This window comes from Lissotriton vulgaris, chromosome 5, assembly GCF_964263255.1.
Source record: "Lissotriton vulgaris chromosome 5, aLisVul1.2, whole genome shotgun sequence".
Taxonomy (NCBI): domain Eukaryota; kingdom Metazoa; phylum Chordata; class Amphibia; order Caudata; family Salamandridae; genus Lissotriton; species Lissotriton vulgaris.
Genome location: NC_141693.1, coordinates 1,965,752,474 through 1,965,773,438, shown reverse-complemented (window position 1 = coordinate 1,965,773,438; position 20,965 = coordinate 1,965,752,474). Strand labels below are relative to the sequence as shown.

The following is a 20,965-nucleotide window of genomic DNA, read 5'->3' as shown; positions in this document are numbered from 1 at the left end:
TGAAGCAGCAGAGCTAGATGACTTGTTCCATTCATTTGGAAGCAGCAGAGCTGGGTGACAGGTTCAGTTCATTCTGAAGCAGCAGAGCTGGATGACATGTACCATTCATTCGGAAGCAGCAGAGTGGGGTGATGGGTTCAGTTCTTTTTGAATCAGCAGAGCAAGGTGACGGGTTCAGTTCATTCTGAAGCAGCAGAGCGGGGTGACTGGTTCAGTTCATTCTGAAGCAGCAGAGCTGGATTACATGTTCAATTCATTCTGCAGCAGCAGAGCTGGAATACATGTTCAATTCATTCTGCAGCAGCAGAGCTAGGTGACGGGTTCTGTTCATCCTGAAGCAGCAAAGCTGGATTACATGTTCAATTCATTCTGAAGCAGCAGAGCTGGATTACATGTTCAATTCATTCTGAAGCAGCAGAGCTGGATTACATGTTCAATTCATTCTGAAGCAGCAGAGCTGGATTACATGTTCAATTCATTCTGAAGCAGCAGAGCTGGGTGACGGGTTCTGTTCATCCTGAAGCAGCAAAGCTGGATTACATGTACAATTCATTCTGAAGCAGCAGAGCTGGATTACATGTTCAATTCATTCTGAAGCAGCAGAGCTGGATTACATGTTCAATTCATTCTGAAGCAGCAGAGCTGGATTACATGTTCAATTCATTCTGAAGCAGCAGAGCTGGATTACATGTTCAATTCATTCTGAAGCAGCAGAGCTGGATTACATGTTCAATTCATTCTGAAGCAGCAGAGCTGGATTACATGTTCAATTCATTCTGAAGCAGCAGAGCTGGATTACATGTTCAATTCATTCTGCAGCAGCAGAGCTAGGTGACGGGTTCTGTTCATCCTGAAGCAGCAAAGCTGGATTACATGTACAATTCATTCTGAAGCAGCAGAGCTGGATTACATGTTCAATTCATTCTGAAGCAGCAGAGCTGGGTGGCGAGTACAGTTCATTTTGAATCAGCAGAGCTACGTAACAGGTTCAGTTAATTTTGAATCAGCAAAGCTAGGTGACGGGTTCTGTTCATTCTGAAGCAACACAGCTGGATGATGGACTCAATTCATTCTGAAGCAGCGGAGCTGGGTGACTGTTTCAGTTTATTTTGAAGCAGCACAGCTGAGTGATGGGTTCAGTTAATTCTGAAGCAACAGAGCTAGGTGACTGGGTCAGTATATTCTGAAGCAACAGTGCTGGGTGACAGACTCAGTTCATTCAGTAGCAGCAGAACTGGGTGACGGGCGCTGAGCTGAGTGGCGGGTTCAGTTCATTCTGAAGCAGCAGAGCTAGGTGACGGGTTCCATTATTTTGAAAGCAGCGGAGCTCGGTGACTGGTTAAGTTCATCTGGAAGCAGCAGAGCTGGATGACATGTTCAATTCATTCGGAAGCAGCAGAGAGGGGTGACGGGTTCAGTTCTTTTTGAATCAGCAGAGTAAGGTGACGGGTTCAGTTCATTCGAAAGCAGCAGAGCTGGGTGACCGGTACAGTTCATTCTGAAGCAGCAGAGCTGGGTGACAGGTCCAGTTCATTCTGAAGTAGCAGAGCTGGATTACATGTTCAATTCATTCTGCAGCAGCAGAGCTAGGTGATGGGTTCTGTTCATCCCGAAGCAGCAGAGCTGTGTGACTTTCAGTTCATTCTGAACCTTCTTTGCCTTCTACATTTGTGATTTTCAATGCCGTGGAACTGCATGTCTTGCTGTTTTTTTCCTTTCTGCTGTGTATATCAAACGTATGCTTGTGCTCTTTCCCATACTCCCTGGGCACCTTTATCCTATATTTGTCTTCTCACCTGAGTCTTTCTCCTTCACTCCACCTCTCTCCCGCTGCTCTGAAACCACTCCATGCTGGCTGTCTCTAATGGCTTTGTGGTTGCCAATACTTTTAAAACTTCTCCAGTATTAGCAAAGCCAATAGCAGCAGCCGGTCATTTTGAAAGTGTATTTTGTATCATTTTAACATGTCCACTGTAGGAAAGTAGATTATTATTTGTGGTACACAAATGTCCACCTCAGAAAATAAGGCCACCACCTGATAGATGTGACACAAATTAAATAAAAATAAAAATAAACCTGATCTCAATCCCTGGTAACTTGACATGAAGCAGTCCGGATTAAAGAAAAGGCGCAATGTGTAAAGAATTTAAACAGTGCATGTATAGTAGAAAAAGTAACAAGCATTGGAAATGCAATACGTCTCGCATTAGGAAAGTTTGAGCTATTGGTCTTATAAATGACTTTTTTTTATTATTGTTTTGTTTTTTGAAATAGCTAAATTAATAGCTTTGTCATTTACAATGCCAATAGTTATAACTTTCGCAAATGTGACACCTATAGCATTTGTAATGCAACAGGTTTTGTATTTACGTGACTTAGATGTATTGATATTACAAATAACAATGGCTTTTCATTTTTTAAAATAATTAATTCTTAAATAATTTATTTAATTTGTAATTGCAATAGCTTAAACTTTTGTAAATAACTTTTGTGAAGATTATGTTCAGTGTTTTTTATTATGACAAAAATTCAAGAACTTAAGTGCTTTGGCCAGGGTTAAAACATTGCGTAAAAGGCGTGCATGGGCACGAACAGAGTGTTGTGTCTCAGAGACCCGCTGCATGATTACACTACGCAAACTATGGGCCTTATGGCCCGATGAGGGAGAGACACGGCCTGGCGGCCGTGAATAGTGTAAGCTTCACTTCAAAGGTGTGTGAGGAGTGAGGAGTGAAACAAGTTTTTAAAAAAATGCGGCTGAGGCAGAGCGCACGCTGGGGGAAGCTTGTGGGAGGGAGGCTGCACTGACAAATATGCGACATGTAAAGCGCATCGCCGCCCTCTTGAGCTTGTCTGCGCTATATAACACTACTACATGTAAGTAAATAAAAGGTGAGCATGTCCAGCAGGCGAAATGCTTCTTTCTGCACAAAAGTAGAGTGAGGGCGGTGTAAAAAACAAAAAGAGCGATTCCAAGAAATAAACACAACACCAAGATGAACATAAAAAAGCAGAAATATATAGAACCGGCAGTATAAAACCACAAAGACAACACGTGACATGAGACAAATGCCACAAGAGGATCAAATTATCTTAATATTTACTTTGTCTAGTTAATCGGGGGGACATTAAAAGATTAAATAAAAAACCGTGATCAGGACTTGATTACGCCGTCCTATAAAATATATAAAAGAACAGGCTCCTTACATGCGATTCCTTTCTCACTCCGGGAGAGAGGACGTGAGAGCAAAGCAAATGGGCAGCCTGTGAAGATTTATGGCCCGATGAGGGAGAGACACGGCCTGGCGGCCGTGAATAGTGTGAAGTAGGGGCCTTTGAAGTGAAGCTAAGCTTCACTTCAAAGGTGTGGGAGGAGTGAGGAGTGAAACAAGTTTTTTAAAAAAATGCGGCTGAGGCAGAGCGCACGCTGGGGGGAGCTTCAGATGCCTGTCACCCCTTTAAACCTAATGTCATCAGAGGTAACTGAACAAATATGTTACACTATACAAGAGAAGGTATCCTCCTTAGAGTGCAAGCCAGAAGAGTCTTGAATGAAGCAAAGGCTTCTCCGGAGTTCTTCGCGTACTACATTTCATTACTAAATAGTCGATATCTTAATGCGTGCTGTGTCAAAACATGAGAAATAAGCACACAACGATTTATAGGAAACCTCAGCAGCTCTCTTGAATGAATTTGCACCAAGACCTTTTACAAAATATTTGGCTGTAGTAAGAGCATACCTGAAATGCCAAGCCAATCACGTATATATGCTCATGTAGAATATTAGCTGCCGAAGGGGAGCACCTTTAGACTATAACATGATAGTATTCAAAAAGTGTTAGAATTATATCGCCTTGGCTCCACTAACACCACAGCCCGCATCGTCAGACTTAGAAGTACCACCCCACGGCTAATATATCGATTTTGCGTATAGCTAACCAAACAAGCCACGAATAAAAAAAGTGAAAGTCCGGCCGGCGCAAGCCATGAATAAAAAAAGTGAAATTATGGCCAGGGCAAGCCATGAATAAAATCCAATGGGAGCACTCATGAAGGGCTCTGATGTTAATACGAGTGAGGCAAGCACAGTATTTGTTTCATATAAACCTATGCTGCAAGCCATGAAAGACAACACGTGACACGAGACAAATGCCACAAGAGGATCAAATTATCTTAATATTTACTTTGTCGAGTTAATCGGGAGGACATTAAAAGATTAAATAAAAAACCGTGATCAGGCCTTGATTACGCCGTCCTATAAAATATATAAAAGAACAGGCTCCTTACATGCGATTCCCTTCTCACTCCGGGAGAGAGGACGTGAGAGCAAAGCAAATGGGCAGCCTGTGAAGATTTATGGCCCGATGAGGGAGAGACACGGCTTGGCGGCCGTGAATAGTGTGAAGTAGGGGCCTTTGAAGTGAAGCTAAGCTTCACTTCAAAGGTGTGGGAGGAGTGAGGAGGGAAACAAGTTTAAAAAAAAATGCGGCTGAGGCAGAGCGCACGCTGGGGGGGAGCTTCAGATGCCTGTCACCCCTTCAAACCTAATGTCATCAGAGGTAACTGAACAAATATGTTACACTATACAAGGGAAGGTATCCTCCTTAGAGTGCAAGCCAGAAGAGTCTTGAATGAAGCAAAGACTCCTCCGGAGTTCTTCGCGTACTACATTTCATTACTAAACAGTCGATATCTTATTGCGTGCTGTGTCAAAACATGAGAAATAAGCACACAGCGATTTATAGGAAACAGCAGCAGCTATCTTGAATGAATTTGCACCAAGACGTTTTACAAAATATTTGGCTGTAGTAAGAGCATACCTGAAACGCCAAGCCAATCACGTATATATATGCTCATGTAGAATATTAGCTGCCGAAGGGAAGCACCTTTAGACTATAACATGATAGTATTCAAAAAGTGTTAGAATTATATCGCCTTGGCTCCACTGACACCACAGCCCGCATCGTCAGACTTAGAAGTACCGCCCCACGGCTAATATATCGATTTTGTGTATAGCTAACCAAACAAGCCATGAATAAAAAAAGTTACATTACGGCCGGCGCAAGCCATGAATAAAAAAAGTGAAATTACGGCCAGCGCAAGCCATGAATAAAATCCAAGGGGAGCACCCACGAAGGGCTCTGATGTTAATACGAGTGAGGCAAGCACAGTATTTGTTTCATATAAACCTATGCTGCAAGCCATGAATATAAAATAAAACGAGACAAGGCCTGCCGGCCGTGAAAGTGAAAGTACGGCCGGCCGGCCGTGAATAATTAGGGGAGGAGCAGGCAGGAGAGAGCAGGAGCGGAGGCACCAAGCTGGGGAACAGATGGCTGACGATTTGATGCTGTGCACGCGCATTTTAGCTCAATGCGCTTGCGCATTGACCTAAAAGCGCACGGGCACAGCATCAAATCGCCAGTCTAGGTAAAGTCTGTTTAAGCCCCTATAGTCTTGCAAGCTCAATGCGCATGCGCATTGACAGGCGAGACCTAAAAAGGAGGAGAGGTTTTTCCCAAAGTTTCCAAACTTTCTTTAGGTACCCAAATAGCCACAAAAGTACACTTTTAAGGCCCTGGGACCTCATAGAAGGACGCATAGACACTCTCAGGGTGTCATCCACTGGCTAAAGAGCAGCCCAGACCCAGCTGACATCGGTAAGCTGAATACTTCTAGGAAACGGCCACTGGCAGCTTGTTGTGTCCCTGTAGCCTCACAAGAGGTCATCCAGCTGATCCTTTGAGGCCCTGTCCTTCAGGGCTTCCCTCAGGTCACAGACAGCAAGCCAGGTCCTCTTCTGTTCTTCCTCAAATCCAGAAAGTATTTTAAGGATGGTGCCTGTGGATGCAGCATTTATGCTAATGGATGGGGAGACTCTTGGGCACCCCGTAACCAATAGAGTAAAGTTCTTATGGGCAACAGAGGGGCAGCTAGATATTGTTGCTGCTACCTGCACCCAGAGCACTACCCTTGTTACGCCTATTCACAGGGGTCAAGAAGGCTGCTACGGAAAAGTTATTATGACTGTAGTAGTCTAGTAACCCTGTTAATTTTCTGTAGTTTACATTCTGTCTCTGGATCTAAGCACTGCAGTAAATTGATGAATGAGTAAGTGGGTGTCCAAAATGTCAACCCTGTGGAGTCTTGTTACTGGTGTGAAAGGGGGCGTTGTGTCACTTCTACTATCTCCACACACACATTTGGTTACATTGATGGCCATTGTGTTGGTGTCAACGTTGAACATTGTTGCTTCCTCACTGCTCGCCACTTACTGATGCCACATTCAGCGAAAAAGCTGTTGTTAGATCACAAGAACTCCCCTCGCTTGTGAGTGCACAAACACAATGCTATTACGAGAACACAAGGACTCCTACCTGCTCCTCACTTGTTTAGAACACAGCCAAGAGGCCGGTACCAGAACACAAGACCCAAGCATGAGGCAGGATGTGAGTATAGTTCTCAGAGAGAAGAGCCTGGGACTGCAGCACCTGGAAGCTACTGGAGGTTCATTTATTTTGGAAGATCGGGGCCCCTGCCTAAAGTGATGAACCCTAGCAAGGAAAATAACTTTTTTTGGAAGGAATAAGTCAGGTTATTAACATTTATATTTTGTGAGTGAGCTAGACGCTGTTTAGATCAAAAATTCTACCAGATCATCACTGTTCAGAATGTTTATTTGTATTTCATCTTTTTGTTTTTTTCTTCCCCTCCTTTTTTTCCCCTTCTTATTTCATTTCTATTGTTTATACATATATTGACGCTTTTTTGTTTTTTTTATACACATACTTTTTACATATAATACATTATGTAATACATTATGGTTACTGTACAATAGAAAATATTTAAAACATTCGACAATACGCAGAGATTATTCCTTTCAACGCGTTTCGGCCGTTCGCCTTCCTCAGGAATTCTGAATTTTTCTTTTTTAAATCAATAGTAGCTTAGTTATTCAGACTTGATTGCGTTTGGATTGGACCTGTAACGTGTCCTTTGAACGTGGTACACAGCCAAATTATTTCCTGATTATAAGCGTGGCTGCCCAATGTATATTCAGTTATAGTTCATGCCCGGTTGCATTAGGAAAGATACTTTTTAGATGTCTTCTGGATAATATTTCTGTATATATGAGGCTGCTCCGAGTATGGTTCTTCTTATCAAGTTAATGGTATTGTCGCCTCTGTTAATAGGGCTGGATGTCGACTCGTATTATGCCTCTTTAAATTCTTCTGGCTTCAGCTTTTTAGGTTGAGCATTACGTCGTGTCCCTCCTATGGATGCTTCTGGAGGTTCTTAAGAGTAGAGAGGCTGAAACAAAGCACTCACAACTGGTAATCCTGCGATGAGCTAAAGTTTGTACCAGCGGAAGGTATCAAAGCAGGTATTTGGGGATTCCAATATAAAGAACATTTTAAACATTATCATAGACCTTAGGAGTTAAAATTGTGAAGCTAACCTGTGAGGTAAAAAGAAAAAGACTGACACAGTCAAGAACCACAAAGTGTCTAAAGTACTAAATCCACACTTTTTACTCCACTAACAAAGGACTGCCCTTCTAACAACTGAGATTTATTCCAAAACAAGGTTGCATAAAGTCTTAGAAACAATAATATTCGTAGTTTCAAATTCAATGCCAAAACTAGACTTAATTAGGCATTTCTTCTCTAAAATCAATATGTTAGGCATTTCTTCTCTAAAATCAATATAGTTCATCTTGCCCAAGCATTAAATTGAGATTTAGTCTGATCAATGACATTACATAGAGTTTGTGGCATGTGGGATCAGGGAAGACATTCCAGCATTGAGTGGTCCAGCTCCTAGCCCGCTCTCTGATTAGCCGGGTATTTAGGATTATCAAATAAACATCACAGACCACATTTCATGTTAGCTAAAACTGCCAAAAAAGATAGATTGTATGGATCTTTTCAGTAGTCCAGAGAATAAGTCCCCCGAAACATTTACAAAAAAGTGTGCAATTTTGCAGCAAAGTAACAGTCGAAAGGACAGCGCGGAGCATGTAAATCTGTAGGAAGGCATAACGCTATGAAAGGGTTGCTATAGATGTAACTTTTGTGTCTGTAATTTGAAACCTCCACTACCAGGATACCTCCGTCTGCCTATGAAGAAACATAATAAACCTAAGTATACTGTTCCAAAAGCTACGTCAGAGAGAAACTATCTCAAGCTGTCAGCAGGTACTCTTGGAAGCTTGTGCTTTAAGGAACAATTGCCCACACTCACCCGAAAGTGACATGCTTCATCATCGGGCTATGCTCCTCGCCGGCCCGCACTGCAATGATCATCGAGCCCTTCAAGACGGTACTTTACCGGAGATCTTTTTCAAAATGCCCGATGAGCACAGATCGACAGAGAATGGTATGTCCACAAGGTGAGAAAATTGACAAATGTGTGAGGCTAAAATCAACTATGACCACATGTATCAATGTATTTAACGTGATCTCACCGGTCAATGTCAAGATCAATATGCTTCATCTTAAACCCTACGGAAGCGAGGACAGGAGTGAGTGCAAGTAGCACGCACTTCAGATTCACTCTCTGGTGTGGTATCCTTGTTATCTTAATGGTCACTTTACCCTGACTTTGAGGAGGGTTATCTCATATGGAGCTCGCTGTAAGCCATTGCTCCCCAATAATGGCAAGATGTCAATGGGCACTTTATCACCTATGCATTTTGTGGGAGTTTAAGATGTTACTGAGCTCCTCACTCTTCGGAGAAAATTAGGTCACATTTATTTGACTTTGGTCCTGACGAAATACCAACAGATCGCTTCTCAACTATGTAAGGCATGGAACATGTTGACCTTGTTTGTAGACCCTAACACATAAGCAGGTCTATGACCAACACTATTGCAAACAAAGATAGGGACCATTATTTCCTGATCCCTCTGTTACATTTGTTTTCATCTCAACATTGACCAGTGAGTTCACATTATATACATTGATACATACAGTCCTTAGTTGATTTTAGCCTCAAACATTTCTCAATTGTCTCGCCTCCTGGACATACCATTCTCTGTCCAGCTGTGCTCATCGGGCATTTTGAAAAATATCTCTGGTAAAGTACTGTCTTAAAGGGCTCGCCAGGCATTGCAGTGCCGTCCCGGCAAGGAGCATAACACGATGATGAAGAATGTTACCTTCGGGTGAGTGAGGGCAATTGTTCTTTAAAGCACATGCTACCAGGAGTACCTGCTGACAGCTTGAGATAGTTTCTCTCTGACTTAGCTGGTGGAACAGTATCCTTTGGTTTATTTTGACACATATGAGGAGAGTGTATACTGGATTGCTAAATCTCCTTGTCCTCTTACGTGATTTGGGTATGAAGAAACACAGCCTCATAGCACATCTTGGAAGAAGCCAGGCATGCCTGTCTGTCAAGCACACAATTCCCCAGGATACACAGCATGAAGGATACATTTGTGTACGTATGTGGCTGGAGTTGTTGAAGAGCAGATTAGTGAGTGTAAGTTCATGTTCTGAGTTTAATGCTTATACATTTTCCTTTGTTGTACTTACAATTACCTGGTTCTACCTTACACTTTGTTGCAGTATTAAAAAGTTGCGCTGGTGGGCCCAGTCCTTCCTCGGAGGGGTACCGCGAATCCTCGTGGGCTTCAAGTGGGATGAGCGTACCGTGGTGAATTGTAAGATGTTTGACGTCACAGCACGTGGCCTGACTCAGGTTCGTAAAACACTTTTAGAATCTACCAGAGTGGTGTGAGGCTGGAGTGCCATGATAATAAGATAAGTGCTCTGAATCAGGTTCTGGAGTTAGGTGAGATCTGGAAATTGCTCATATGTTACACTATACGAAAGTGATGCTGCTTGGTATTAGGAGAGACCTGGGAGGTGACACAATAACGTATGTTTCATTTATATAGTTTACACCATAAAATAGATTTTCTGTAGGGTGCTTTAATGTCATGTGTTCCTGACACCTAATTTCCTGGTGCTTAATCTGCTTCACGAGGAAAAAGGCTAACAGGCACATGCATCAAAGCCTTTTGCGATCGCAAACGGTGCGATTCGCAAAAATCAGCCGTTTGCGATCGCAAAATTAGCTTTTGCGATGCATTATGGGTCAATCCCCTCGCAATTTGAGAATTCGCAATTAATTGCAAGTTCTCAAATTGCGATTGCAATGCAATGCAAGAACCACTTTGAAGTAGCGATTTCGCTTCTAGGGGGCGCAAATTGCCATGAAGTTGAACTTCATGGTAATTTGCAAAAACTTTAAAAAATGCACTAAGGTGCATTTTTTAAAGTTCAATTTTACACACACACATGCCCTTGGGGGTATGTGTGTGTGCAAGATGTACTCATATGCAGATTTCAGGGGTGAAGCAGGGTGTCCTTTTGACACCCTGGCACCCTTGAATTGCATTTTCAATTTGGGATTCTCTAATTGAGAATCGCAAATTAAGAATGTCTTGAGGGCTGAGGAGCGGAGATAGCACCAACAACGCGGCTGGGGGCTGAGACGAGGAGCGGCTGGGGGCTGAGACGAGGAGCGGCTGAGGCGAGGAGCAGGAGCGGAGGAAGCTTGAAGACGAGAGGAGGATACAGCGAGGACCCGCGGGTGAGATTCCTGCCCGGGAAATGAACAATGCTGCAAATAAGCAAATGAGGCAGCACTCGAAGCGGCGCGCCTGACCCTAACATGGCGGCCGCTTGAGACACTCGTCCACCCTGTACTGCTTGAGACATTTAGTCCACCCTCTATTGCATGCCAACAGAAAACTACGTGGAAGCAGGAAATAAAAAAGGGACTACCAAACAGAGTAAACAGAAGTCTACCAACAGAATCTATCTGGAGCCAAGAAAGGGAAAACGGACTAATTAAATTAAGGGGAAAGAAAGAAAGTCCTTCTGCCCATAATAGTAGTACCAAAATAGCGGACATACTGTAATATTCAGTTTTAAATACAAGAGCACAACAGGGGTCTGCATAAATCCTGGATTAATACGGCCATTTGAAACCACAACTAATAAGTTGCCACGAAATCTATTAGAAATCTATCAGAAGAGAACCTGACATCTATCACTATCACTATCATAGAAGGAGTTTACTTACAGAGAAACTGGATTTATCACTACCATAGAAGAAACTCACTTAAAAGACATCTATGCCTATCAATATTCTTCTATAATCACTGGAACAATTAAGAGACAAACAGTGAAGAGTCACCAAAAGACATATAACGCAAAGCGAACATGGACGAAAGATACCCAGAGGCGGATGGCTCAAACGCCCAGATCATAAAATATCCACCTAAGTTATCTAAAAACGGAGCCAAAAAATTCAAACACAATACCCTGAAGAAAAACGCGGACACACTGTTCTCCGACCCATACTTTAATTCAGATAAAGGCAATATAACTAATGACCTGATATTCTACACTAATAAAACGGCTAAATGGCGCAATGCCTTCACAAGAATGCTTTACATAAAAGATATGAAAAACATCCCACATGGAACAAAGATATTGACCTCACCATCAAGAAGATGTAGAGCAGAATTATGCATCACCATATATAAAACTGGAATAGTGTTGATACAGGCAGCGAACAGTGAACTTATGAAGTTCGACAAGGTATTCCCTACCATAAAAGAATCACTAGAGGGCGTAAGAAACCAACTACACCTAACTTCTCCAGAACTCACTCCTGAGAATATTACTGGCAGAGACGCAAATCGAACTGGAGAGAAAACTGAAACAGAAGCGACTATATCGGAAAATGAGACAGAAAGGACAGAGAGGTCTACGAACCATGAGAATAAAGAACAAGACCAGCTCCAAAAGGAAGCGTCAACACCGATCCCAAACGCCGGGCCTTCCCAAGCAGAACGTACAGGGGCGCCGAGTAAATCACTCAAGGTGAATCAAGAAACGGCTAAGATAGGAGACATCATCCATGTGAATAAAGAACAAGAACAGCTCCAAAAGGAAGAGTTGACACCGCTTACAAACGAAGAGCCTTCCCACGTAGAACATACAGGGGCGCCGAGTGAATCACTCAAGGTGAATCAAGAATCAGATAAGTTAGGAGTTATTAACCATCCTCTGCTCACTCCGAATACGTTACTAAAGCCTTGTACAACCTCACACACGAAATCGCTCCTAGCCTCAAAAAACTCAGGTAATTCTCATAACATCTCAAGAAGGAACGGAACCGACTACCAAACTAAGGATATAAATAATATGACTGGGACACTAAAAAAAGATCAAAAACAGAGAAGAGCAATATACAATCCTCGGACACTCAGGTTAACCATCCCTAAGAATTCAACCAGGAATCTGAAGGCTATTAAAGATCTTCAGAAACTAGTCTGCAGCATAACACAAGTCACAATGAATACCCTACAAGCGACTGAAGAAATACTGGTAATGACGGCAAGCACCAACTCCAAGATCACGAATATTCAAAATCTCGTACATTCCTTGCATAGAAAGAGTAACGAGATGGACATGTCATTAGCGAATAGGATCAACCGACCGAATAGGACGAAGGCCCTGCCGAAGGAGGAAGCCCTTGCCTTACTCCGAACCTATGAATCACCAGACCGTGAAAAAGAGAAGAACATCAAAACAGTTCCGATCGACTCTAATAGAACAGCAAGAAAGAAGGATAGGAAACCCATCCTCAACAATTTAAAGCAAGTCCAGCTTAATTCCGAATATGAGAATCTGAATGGTAATACCACTAGAAAACAATTGACTTGCCTCCTACTCAACTGTCGATCGGCTACCAAACATGCATCAGACATAGCAGACCTCATCATTAACAAAGAAATCGATCTGGCAATCCTGACAGAAACGTGGCTCTCGGAAGCATCATCTCCAACCATGGATCTCTTAGTACCACCTCAATATAACATTGTGAGACTAGACAGACCTATAAAGTCTGGAGGAGGAATTGATTGCATTCACCGATCAGATATCGAGGTCAACCAAATTCAAGCCGATCCCCTAGAATCCTGCGAATACTTAGGTCTCAATATAAGATCGGCAACCAACCAAAGATGCAATTTACATGCGTTCTACCACCCACCAGGAGAGAACGCTAAGTTCATAGAGCAGTTAATGGAGATCATTACGACCAACTCTAACACGGATGCCAACAACATTTTCCTAGGAGACTTCAACTTACACTGGGATGACTGCAACGACAAACTAGTTAATACACTCAAGGATTTCCTTGCCGAGCTAAACCACAATCAAGCATGCACACAACCCACACATTCTAAAGGAGCAACACTGGACTGGATTATCTCGGGCAACAAAAATTCATCAATCCTCTCAATAGCCCCTTGTGACTGGTCGGACCACTACGCGATAACTTTCTTGATACCCATATTGAGAAAGGGCAAGACCGTTCAACCTGCCAACAGCAAAAAATGGATCCGAGACACAAGGGAGGCTAATATTGAGCTACTAGTAGAAAGCTGTGAGAGAGACTTAAAGCCTCCTAGCTACCTGCAGAATGCAAATGAGCTGACAGATCACTACCTAACCTCGGTCGGGAATATTGTCAACAACACCTTGCCTTTAAAACTAAAAAGAACCACGGAGAAGATGAAAAATCCATGGTTTGATGGATCACTGAACGAAAACAGACGCAAACTGAGAATGGCCGAAAGAAAATGGAGACAACACCCATCATCCCCTGAGCTGAAAGCCCTCGGAAAAATTAGAAACCAATATAACAAAAAGATCATCAACTCCAAAAAGGAATTTATAAGATCAGAATTGGATAATTCCAAAAACAGACCTCGGAAACTCTTTGAAATCCTGAAGCAACAATCAAACAAACTTGCCAAAACAGCACATGAAAACTCAAAAATATCTCTAAGCAGCGAGGAATTTTCTACATTTTTTACAAAGAAGGCTAATACGCTGGAAACAGAGCTCTTAAGCGCTGCGAGTAATCTCTCCATCCAACCACGGACTACGAGCGATCATAACCCAACATCAGTATGTAGCAAGTTAAAAAACAAGGCAAAGTGGGACACATTCGAACTTATTTATTTTATTTATTTGCGGGTTTATACCGCGCTAGGATCACCTCCTGGAGGAGTATCTCCGCGCCTTGAAAACCTTTACAGCTTTTGGCAGTAGGTACACAGATATCACTAGTTGGAAAATAGGAAGGTTTTTAGCTGTTTTCTGAACGGGAGATAGTCCTGGCAGAGTCTTAAAGAGAGAGGGAGGCTGTTCCACAACCTTGGTCCGGCTATGGACAGCGCCCTTCCACCTTGCCTGGTCTTTCTAGCTCTTGGGACCTGTAGTAAGGCTTGATCACTAGATCTCAGGGACCGTACAGGTTTATAGAGGGAGAATCTGCTGTTTAGATACTCGGGCCCTCTGTTCTGGAGGCTCTTATGTATAGTACATCCAATCTTGTACTTCACCCTTTGTTTAATGGGTAGCCAATGTAAGGTGTTCAAAAGAGGCTTCGATGATGATGAACTTGATGATCAGGACACGATCGCCAAAACGCTATTGAAAATCAAACCCAACAACCACTACCAAGATCCTTTACCTGCAAAATGCTTAAGAGGAATCAGCCATATTGTGGTGCCAATCTGGACCAAAATAATAAACGCATCATTGTCACAAGGGATCCTCCCGGACTGCCTAAAAACAGGTCAAGTGGTTCCCTTGATCAAAAAACCAACGGCGGATGCTACAGACCCGAATAACTTTCGACCAGTAACTTACATCCCTGTATTGGCCAAACTTATTGAGAAATGCGTGCAGAGCCAACTGAGCCAACACATCATTAAGTTCTCCTTACTAGACTAATGCCAATCAGGATTCAGACCAGGACATAGCACGGAAACAGCGATCCTCCACATTGTGGATGACGCGCTTCAGGCTCTCGATCAAAATCAAGCATGCTTACTAATTCTCCTGGACCTGTCATCGGCATTTGACACAGTAAACCATGAAGCATTACTGGCCAGGCTACAGGACAGGATGGGAATATCTGGAAATGTGCTGAAATGGTTCGACTCTTTCCTACGGAACAGAACCCAACGATTCCTGGTCAACCAATCAATTTCTCCACCTTGCCCCAACTCAATCGGAGTCCCACAAGGATCAACACTATCTCCTGATTTGTTTAACTTGTATGTCGAACCTTTCACAACAATTCTCAGAAACTCACAGATATCCTACCATATGTATGCGGATGATACGCAAATTTACATAAAGATTGCCTCTCTTGAAGACATTGAGCTAATGAATGAAACTTTAAAAATGGCATTGCAATGGCTAACTACCAACCATCTGAAGCTAAATGCTCAAAAAACAGAGTTCCTACTAATTTCTCCACCAAGGTGCGTCACAGAAATAAAGGAATGGTCCAAGTTGATGACTGCGCTTAACTGCACTCCGACGCTAGTAAGCTCAGCTAAGTCGCTAGGAATTACTCTAGACGAGAATCTTGACATGAAAGCTCACATTAATTCAATGGCTAAAAGCGCCCGCTTCCACCTGAACTACCTAAGAAAACTGAAGCCATTTATCTCTGAAGCAGATTTGAAACTGGCAATCCAATCCTTAGTCATCTCTAGGATTGAATACGGTTGCACTACCTTAGCGGGTCTACCAAAAACTTCCACAGCACCACTAAAAGCTTGCCTCAACGCTGCAGCGAGACTCCTCTCTGGATCAAGAAAATTTGACCGCATATCCCCGCACTTGAAAGCATTGAACTGGCTACCCTATGAGGCGAGAATTCAACTAAAGATAGCATGTATCACCCATAGGGCGCTTCACCACAATACTCCTGGATACCTATCCAAGAAAATTGAGCTGTCAGGAGGCAACAGACCAGCTAGGAGTGCCAAGGAGTTGTTGCTGCGTCCAGCCATCTTTAGAAAGAAAAAAACTTATGACCGAGCGTTCTCAGGAGCTGCCCCGAGAATCTGGAACTCACTCCCTCCAAGCATCAGGAAGAACCCTAATACCTTAACTTTCAAGCGAGAAGCGAAGAGCTTCCTAATGAGTAAATACCTCGCATAGAGGAGTTAATGGATCACTTTGGGATCTGATTCTGTCCTCAAACAAATCACTCACGTCATCAGAAAGAGAAGGATCGACGTGAACTAGATGAAAGATAAACTATGGATCGAAACGGACAGACGTTCCTGGTGATTAAACTGTATACCAGCTGCAACCTCATGGCAAAGTGAATGTATATAATTATCTCACATCCCTAAACCATATAACCTCCTACCTCATTTATTTGTCGAAATCGACAGCTGTTAATGTTGCATGCTTTATAGATGCTGCTTACTGGAATAGAATAACTCGAATGGAAATTAGTTTCTTAAATGTTAGTATTGCCTGCTGCATACTGGAAAGAATAATTCGAATGGAAGCTAGTTTCTTAAATGCTAGTATTGCAGGCTCTGTAGTTACGACGTAGTGTAAAAGAATGCCTCGAATGGAAGCTAATTACATAAGCACTCTCCAAAGCTATATAACAATCTACCTCATATCTATTTGTATTCAATGGTTATCATCTTGTTAATATTTATATCATACTTTTATGTGAAGCGCTCTGATACCCACGGGTCTTGTTCGCGCTATATAAAACTTTACAATAAATAAATAAATAAACAATTCCCATTCATTCCTGTGGGCCTCTGGGCCCATAGGAATGAATGGGGAGGTATTCCTTAATTGCGACTCGCAATTTGCGAGTCACAATTAAGGAATGTTTAGAAATCGCTATTTTTTAAGCGATTTCTACATGCATAGGCTTTTGCGATTCCTTAATTACGATTCCTTAAAAATCGCAATTAAGAAATCGCAAAAGCAAACATTGATGCATGTGCCTGTAAGTTGGCCTTGTTGGAATTTTAACCTGTGGCCTACATTGTAGACACAATTGTGCATCCGGCTCTCAGCCGCAGAGCTCTGCCCTCACCGTCTCCACAGCAATGTTGCCCCATAGCTGGTTTAATTCCTCTCTACCATTCTGCACAGCAGCCAGGAAAACTCTTTGTGGTGTGGTCAGAATTGGTTTGGAGGCCACAGAGTGGACAATGGGCATTGGACTCTAATTGTATCCACTGAGGCCTGTTCTGATGCCATACCTACTAGGAGACCGATAAAGGGTAATCAAGTACACCTTTTTAACACTGGATCACAGGATAGTAAAGTAGAGAAATCCAAGGAGCTGGTGTGGGGTTAGATACTCCGAGAACAGTGCATGGTAAATGACATGTAATAAACTAACTTTAACCTCCTGCTGCGAGGCAGCGATTCAGCACTGCTGGACACAATAATCTCGAGAGTGTATAGGGGTATATTTAACTTACCCCAAAATGCCTCGCCAGCACAAGTATGTCTGGAATTTGGGATAACCAAACAATCATTCACCACACGATGACAACATCAAAAGCTGCTAAAGGCCAAAAACTACAATTGGATACACCATCAATAGTTTGTGATAGCCACTTGTCCTACAAAACTGGCTAGGATATATCTGGACTCCGCATTACAAATCTTCGTTTTGCTTTCATTTTGGGATCTAAATTTATCTTATAAAATTTTAAAAGAACTGGTTAGCAGCTCAATCAAGAAACTCTTAATTGTTGCAGACAAGGCACCACTTTTAAAAAGATCACAAGCCTGGATGATAATGCAGAATTACAAGATCTTAAAACCACTGTCATACTTTAAGTCTGGTTACTCGTTTTTTAGGTCGAGCCTAGAGTCAGCGCGCAAGTGCTGCTCTCGTGAAGATCTGCTGTAGTTCAGTACGCGAGGGAAGCCCTGCCCACTCCCCCACCCATATTTTTCATTGGCTTGTGTCTTTGTCCTTCGTAAATGCTGCCTTCGAATAAGTTTATAGGCTTGTTAGTCCTTCCTTATTACGGCCATGTTGTCATTTGTATCCTCCCATGGTTACTAGCCCCTTTACTTCGAGTGCTACACGGTACGTGTTATTTAGACTGTGAGCACTATGTTCTTTAATAAGGTTCTCCTACTGCCTTCTCTACTCCCCCTCCCTCCTGTTTTCCGTGCCTTCTCAACTCCCTTTAGCCCCCCCACCCCCTCCGTCAGCACTCCAGTTGTCCATACCTTCTCGCCCCCTTCTCCCCCTCCCCTGCCCTCCCTCCCGTTGTCCGTGCCACCTCCACGCTCGTTATCCATGATGACTACCGTTTACAATGCAATAGGTCATGCATAAATGTGAGACCTATTGTATTGCAAATGCTTGTTGTTGTTTGTGAACCTTAGCCATAAGGCCGACACTCACCACAGAACCCCGCCATCCAGCATCCTTCAACGGCTGACTAGAGGTGGAGGTATCCCTAATACAGCAAAGTATAGCCATTCACTGATGACTGACTCTAGCATGATCTGAATCCTGCAGGTGTGACCCAAGTTGCCCCCCACCACATGACCGGTAGAGGGTAGTACCTGTAGTACCTGCCATCTCAAGATGGGATTCTAGCACATGATGCGTACAGTGGAGATACAGGTGTTTTTATTTTAATCCAATATGGCCACCAAAGCATTGTTGTCCATTTTCTGTTTCCAATGGGCTGGGTTGTAAACATCGGCAGTTCTGAGATCAGTGTGTGACTGAACCTGTATGAATTCTGACTTGGTCAAGTTATTTGGTTCCGCCAATTAGGTATTCATAGGCAAAGGCAGTCTCCTGTGCTCTAGCATGGCACTTGGAAGACAGCCTACTACAGATACCAATGTGATTTATTAAGCATCAATGTAGTTAGTTTGGTAATTTTACATACACACGAACGATAGAATCACTACTAGTGGGCAATACTATTCACTATTGGGTTAAGCTATGTTTTGATAGGGGTAATCCGGGTCGTAGCTCACGCCCATTTTGCCTGTTGGTTAAGCTCCTAATCTAACTATATACCAAATCTGATGGGACTGACTTTTTCCAGCAGGAGGACCCTATGCTGCATTACTGACGATGAACAAGCCCACTTCCAAGAGGCTACGTGGTGTGCGAGCCCAACGTTCAGATCTTTCGAGCTAATACTCTACTTGTCCTACTTGAGTTTCTAGTGGGTGAAGGAATGAAATGCAATCATAGACAAGTGAACATCATCAACAGGTTCTGCAGATGGGCGGGCACCATGCGCAGCGGGCTGCCTTCCACACCACAGCTAAGTACAGAGAAGGGCGCAGGCCAGAGGGGGTGCGGGTACATACTTCTACTTGTTAGCACAGACAGGATTGTTCATTTATTGCCGCACCCCCATAGCATTCATGTTTTTTTTTAACTAACAACAATTCACATTCTAGGAATTGTATGTGCTTGCTTAACCCCTTGCATGCTGATCACGGCCCCCGTCCGTCATGCAGCAAGGTGCTAGTGTGCAGATGACACCTGGGGGCCGTCATAAACCCGCCCACTCTTTAAAAGCGCCACACAGGCGCAGAATCGCGGCCGCACGCAAGGGGTTAAACCGATCAAATTGATTACACAAGTCCTACGAATACCAGAATTTTGATTTTAAAAAAAATCATAATTTCCAAACGGGCTAGATCAATGGAGATCGTCTCAAAGTTCAAGGTATAAGCACTTTTGGTTTACTACCTGGGGGACAGGGTACCACCAGGGTGCACCCTCTCATCTCTAGTGGAATATCTTCGATGCATGTGCAGGATTACTAGGTTAGCGTTTTCTCCGACTTCCGGGTTTTCCTGATTTGAGGTCTGCTGTGGCTTTCCATTAACACTTAGAGGAACTCTATGCGCATGTGCAAATACATAAGATGTTCATTGGTGAGCAGGGGCTATATACTTTATGCCGTACATTATAAAGGTATTGAAAGTAACAGAGGAGTTCCGTTTCTGCATAGAGCAGCACTCTTGAAACTGTGGTGCGTACTCCCTTGTGGGTCCTTGGATGGTTTCCCATGGCTGCGCTAATGCTTCTGCAAGTACATATAGAAATGAAGGTGGTCTGTGCGTTGCTCCTGGCTAAGCTCAAAATTGCCATTCACTGGGGTAGCAAACGCCCACCCACTGCCAAAGGCTGGTTGAATAGTCTAATACACAGTGGCACCACAAGTGAAATGTATGCCACTCTCCAACCCCGACTTTGAGACCAAAAGATATCTGGCAACCACTCGGGAACTACCTGCGGACGTTGGAGACCACAGAGCAGGATGCTTGTCCCCTGGGTTTTGTAGGTGTGTTTTTTAGGTTGAGCCTAGACAGCGCTTGCGCTGTCTGGAAGATCTGTTGTATGTACTTTGAGGGGTCTGGAGATCAGCCCTAGGACTTGTCTGCTTCAGCCTTTGCTTAGGGACTTTTTTTCTGTTCAACTGCCTCTATTTGACTGTCTTGATACAAAACAACCAGTAGAGGTCAGTAAAATACAAAAATTGCTTTCTGCTTGTTCAACTGCCTCTAATTGCCTCTTGATTGAAAACGATCCGTAGAGGTCAGCCAAATACCAGAATTGCTTTCTACTTAAGGTCTTTCTTTTTCAAAATTTTCTGGCAACTGCCTCTATTTAACTTTCTTGATAGAAAACGACCAGCAGAGGTCAATAAAATACCAGAATCACTGTAGCATTCCCTTGATTCCAGGCCATGGAAACTTGTATTCAACGAGCACCTGTTTCTCAAATCTTGTATTTTCAGTGATAAGACCACCGAATGGGGTGATTATATATTAAAAACAGAGCTTTGGACAATAGAATATCCTGCTGATAGGCAGTATTTCTCTCCATGTGTTCCCATACCTGGCGTGTTCCACAGTTTAGTGCTTACTTTCCCCCCCATGTTAAAGAACAGTAGATGTTTTAGCACCCAGGCTAATGGCTGCATAGCTAAATGCATATAAGGTCCCAAAGGCAAAGCCGATTGCATTGAAAATGCTTGTTAATAATGCAAGTTTTTGGACTTATGCTTTGGTAGCCTATCTTTGC

General features: G+C 43.1%; 1 protein-coding gene across 1 annotated transcript in view; it reads left to right on the top strand.

Annotated features, from left to right (window-relative positions):
* LOC147717896 (decapping and exoribonuclease protein-like) overlaps window positions 1–20,965 on the top strand; it is a 112,054-nt gene that overhangs the window by 49,096 nt on the left and 41,993 nt on the right. Inside the window, exon 6 of the mRNA XM_086924666.1 lies at window positions 9,574–9,706. Within this exon, the coding sequence (XP_086780792.1) occupies window positions 9,574–9,706 (133 nt within the window). The remainder of the gene's footprint in view (window positions 1–9,573; window positions 9,707–20,965) is intronic.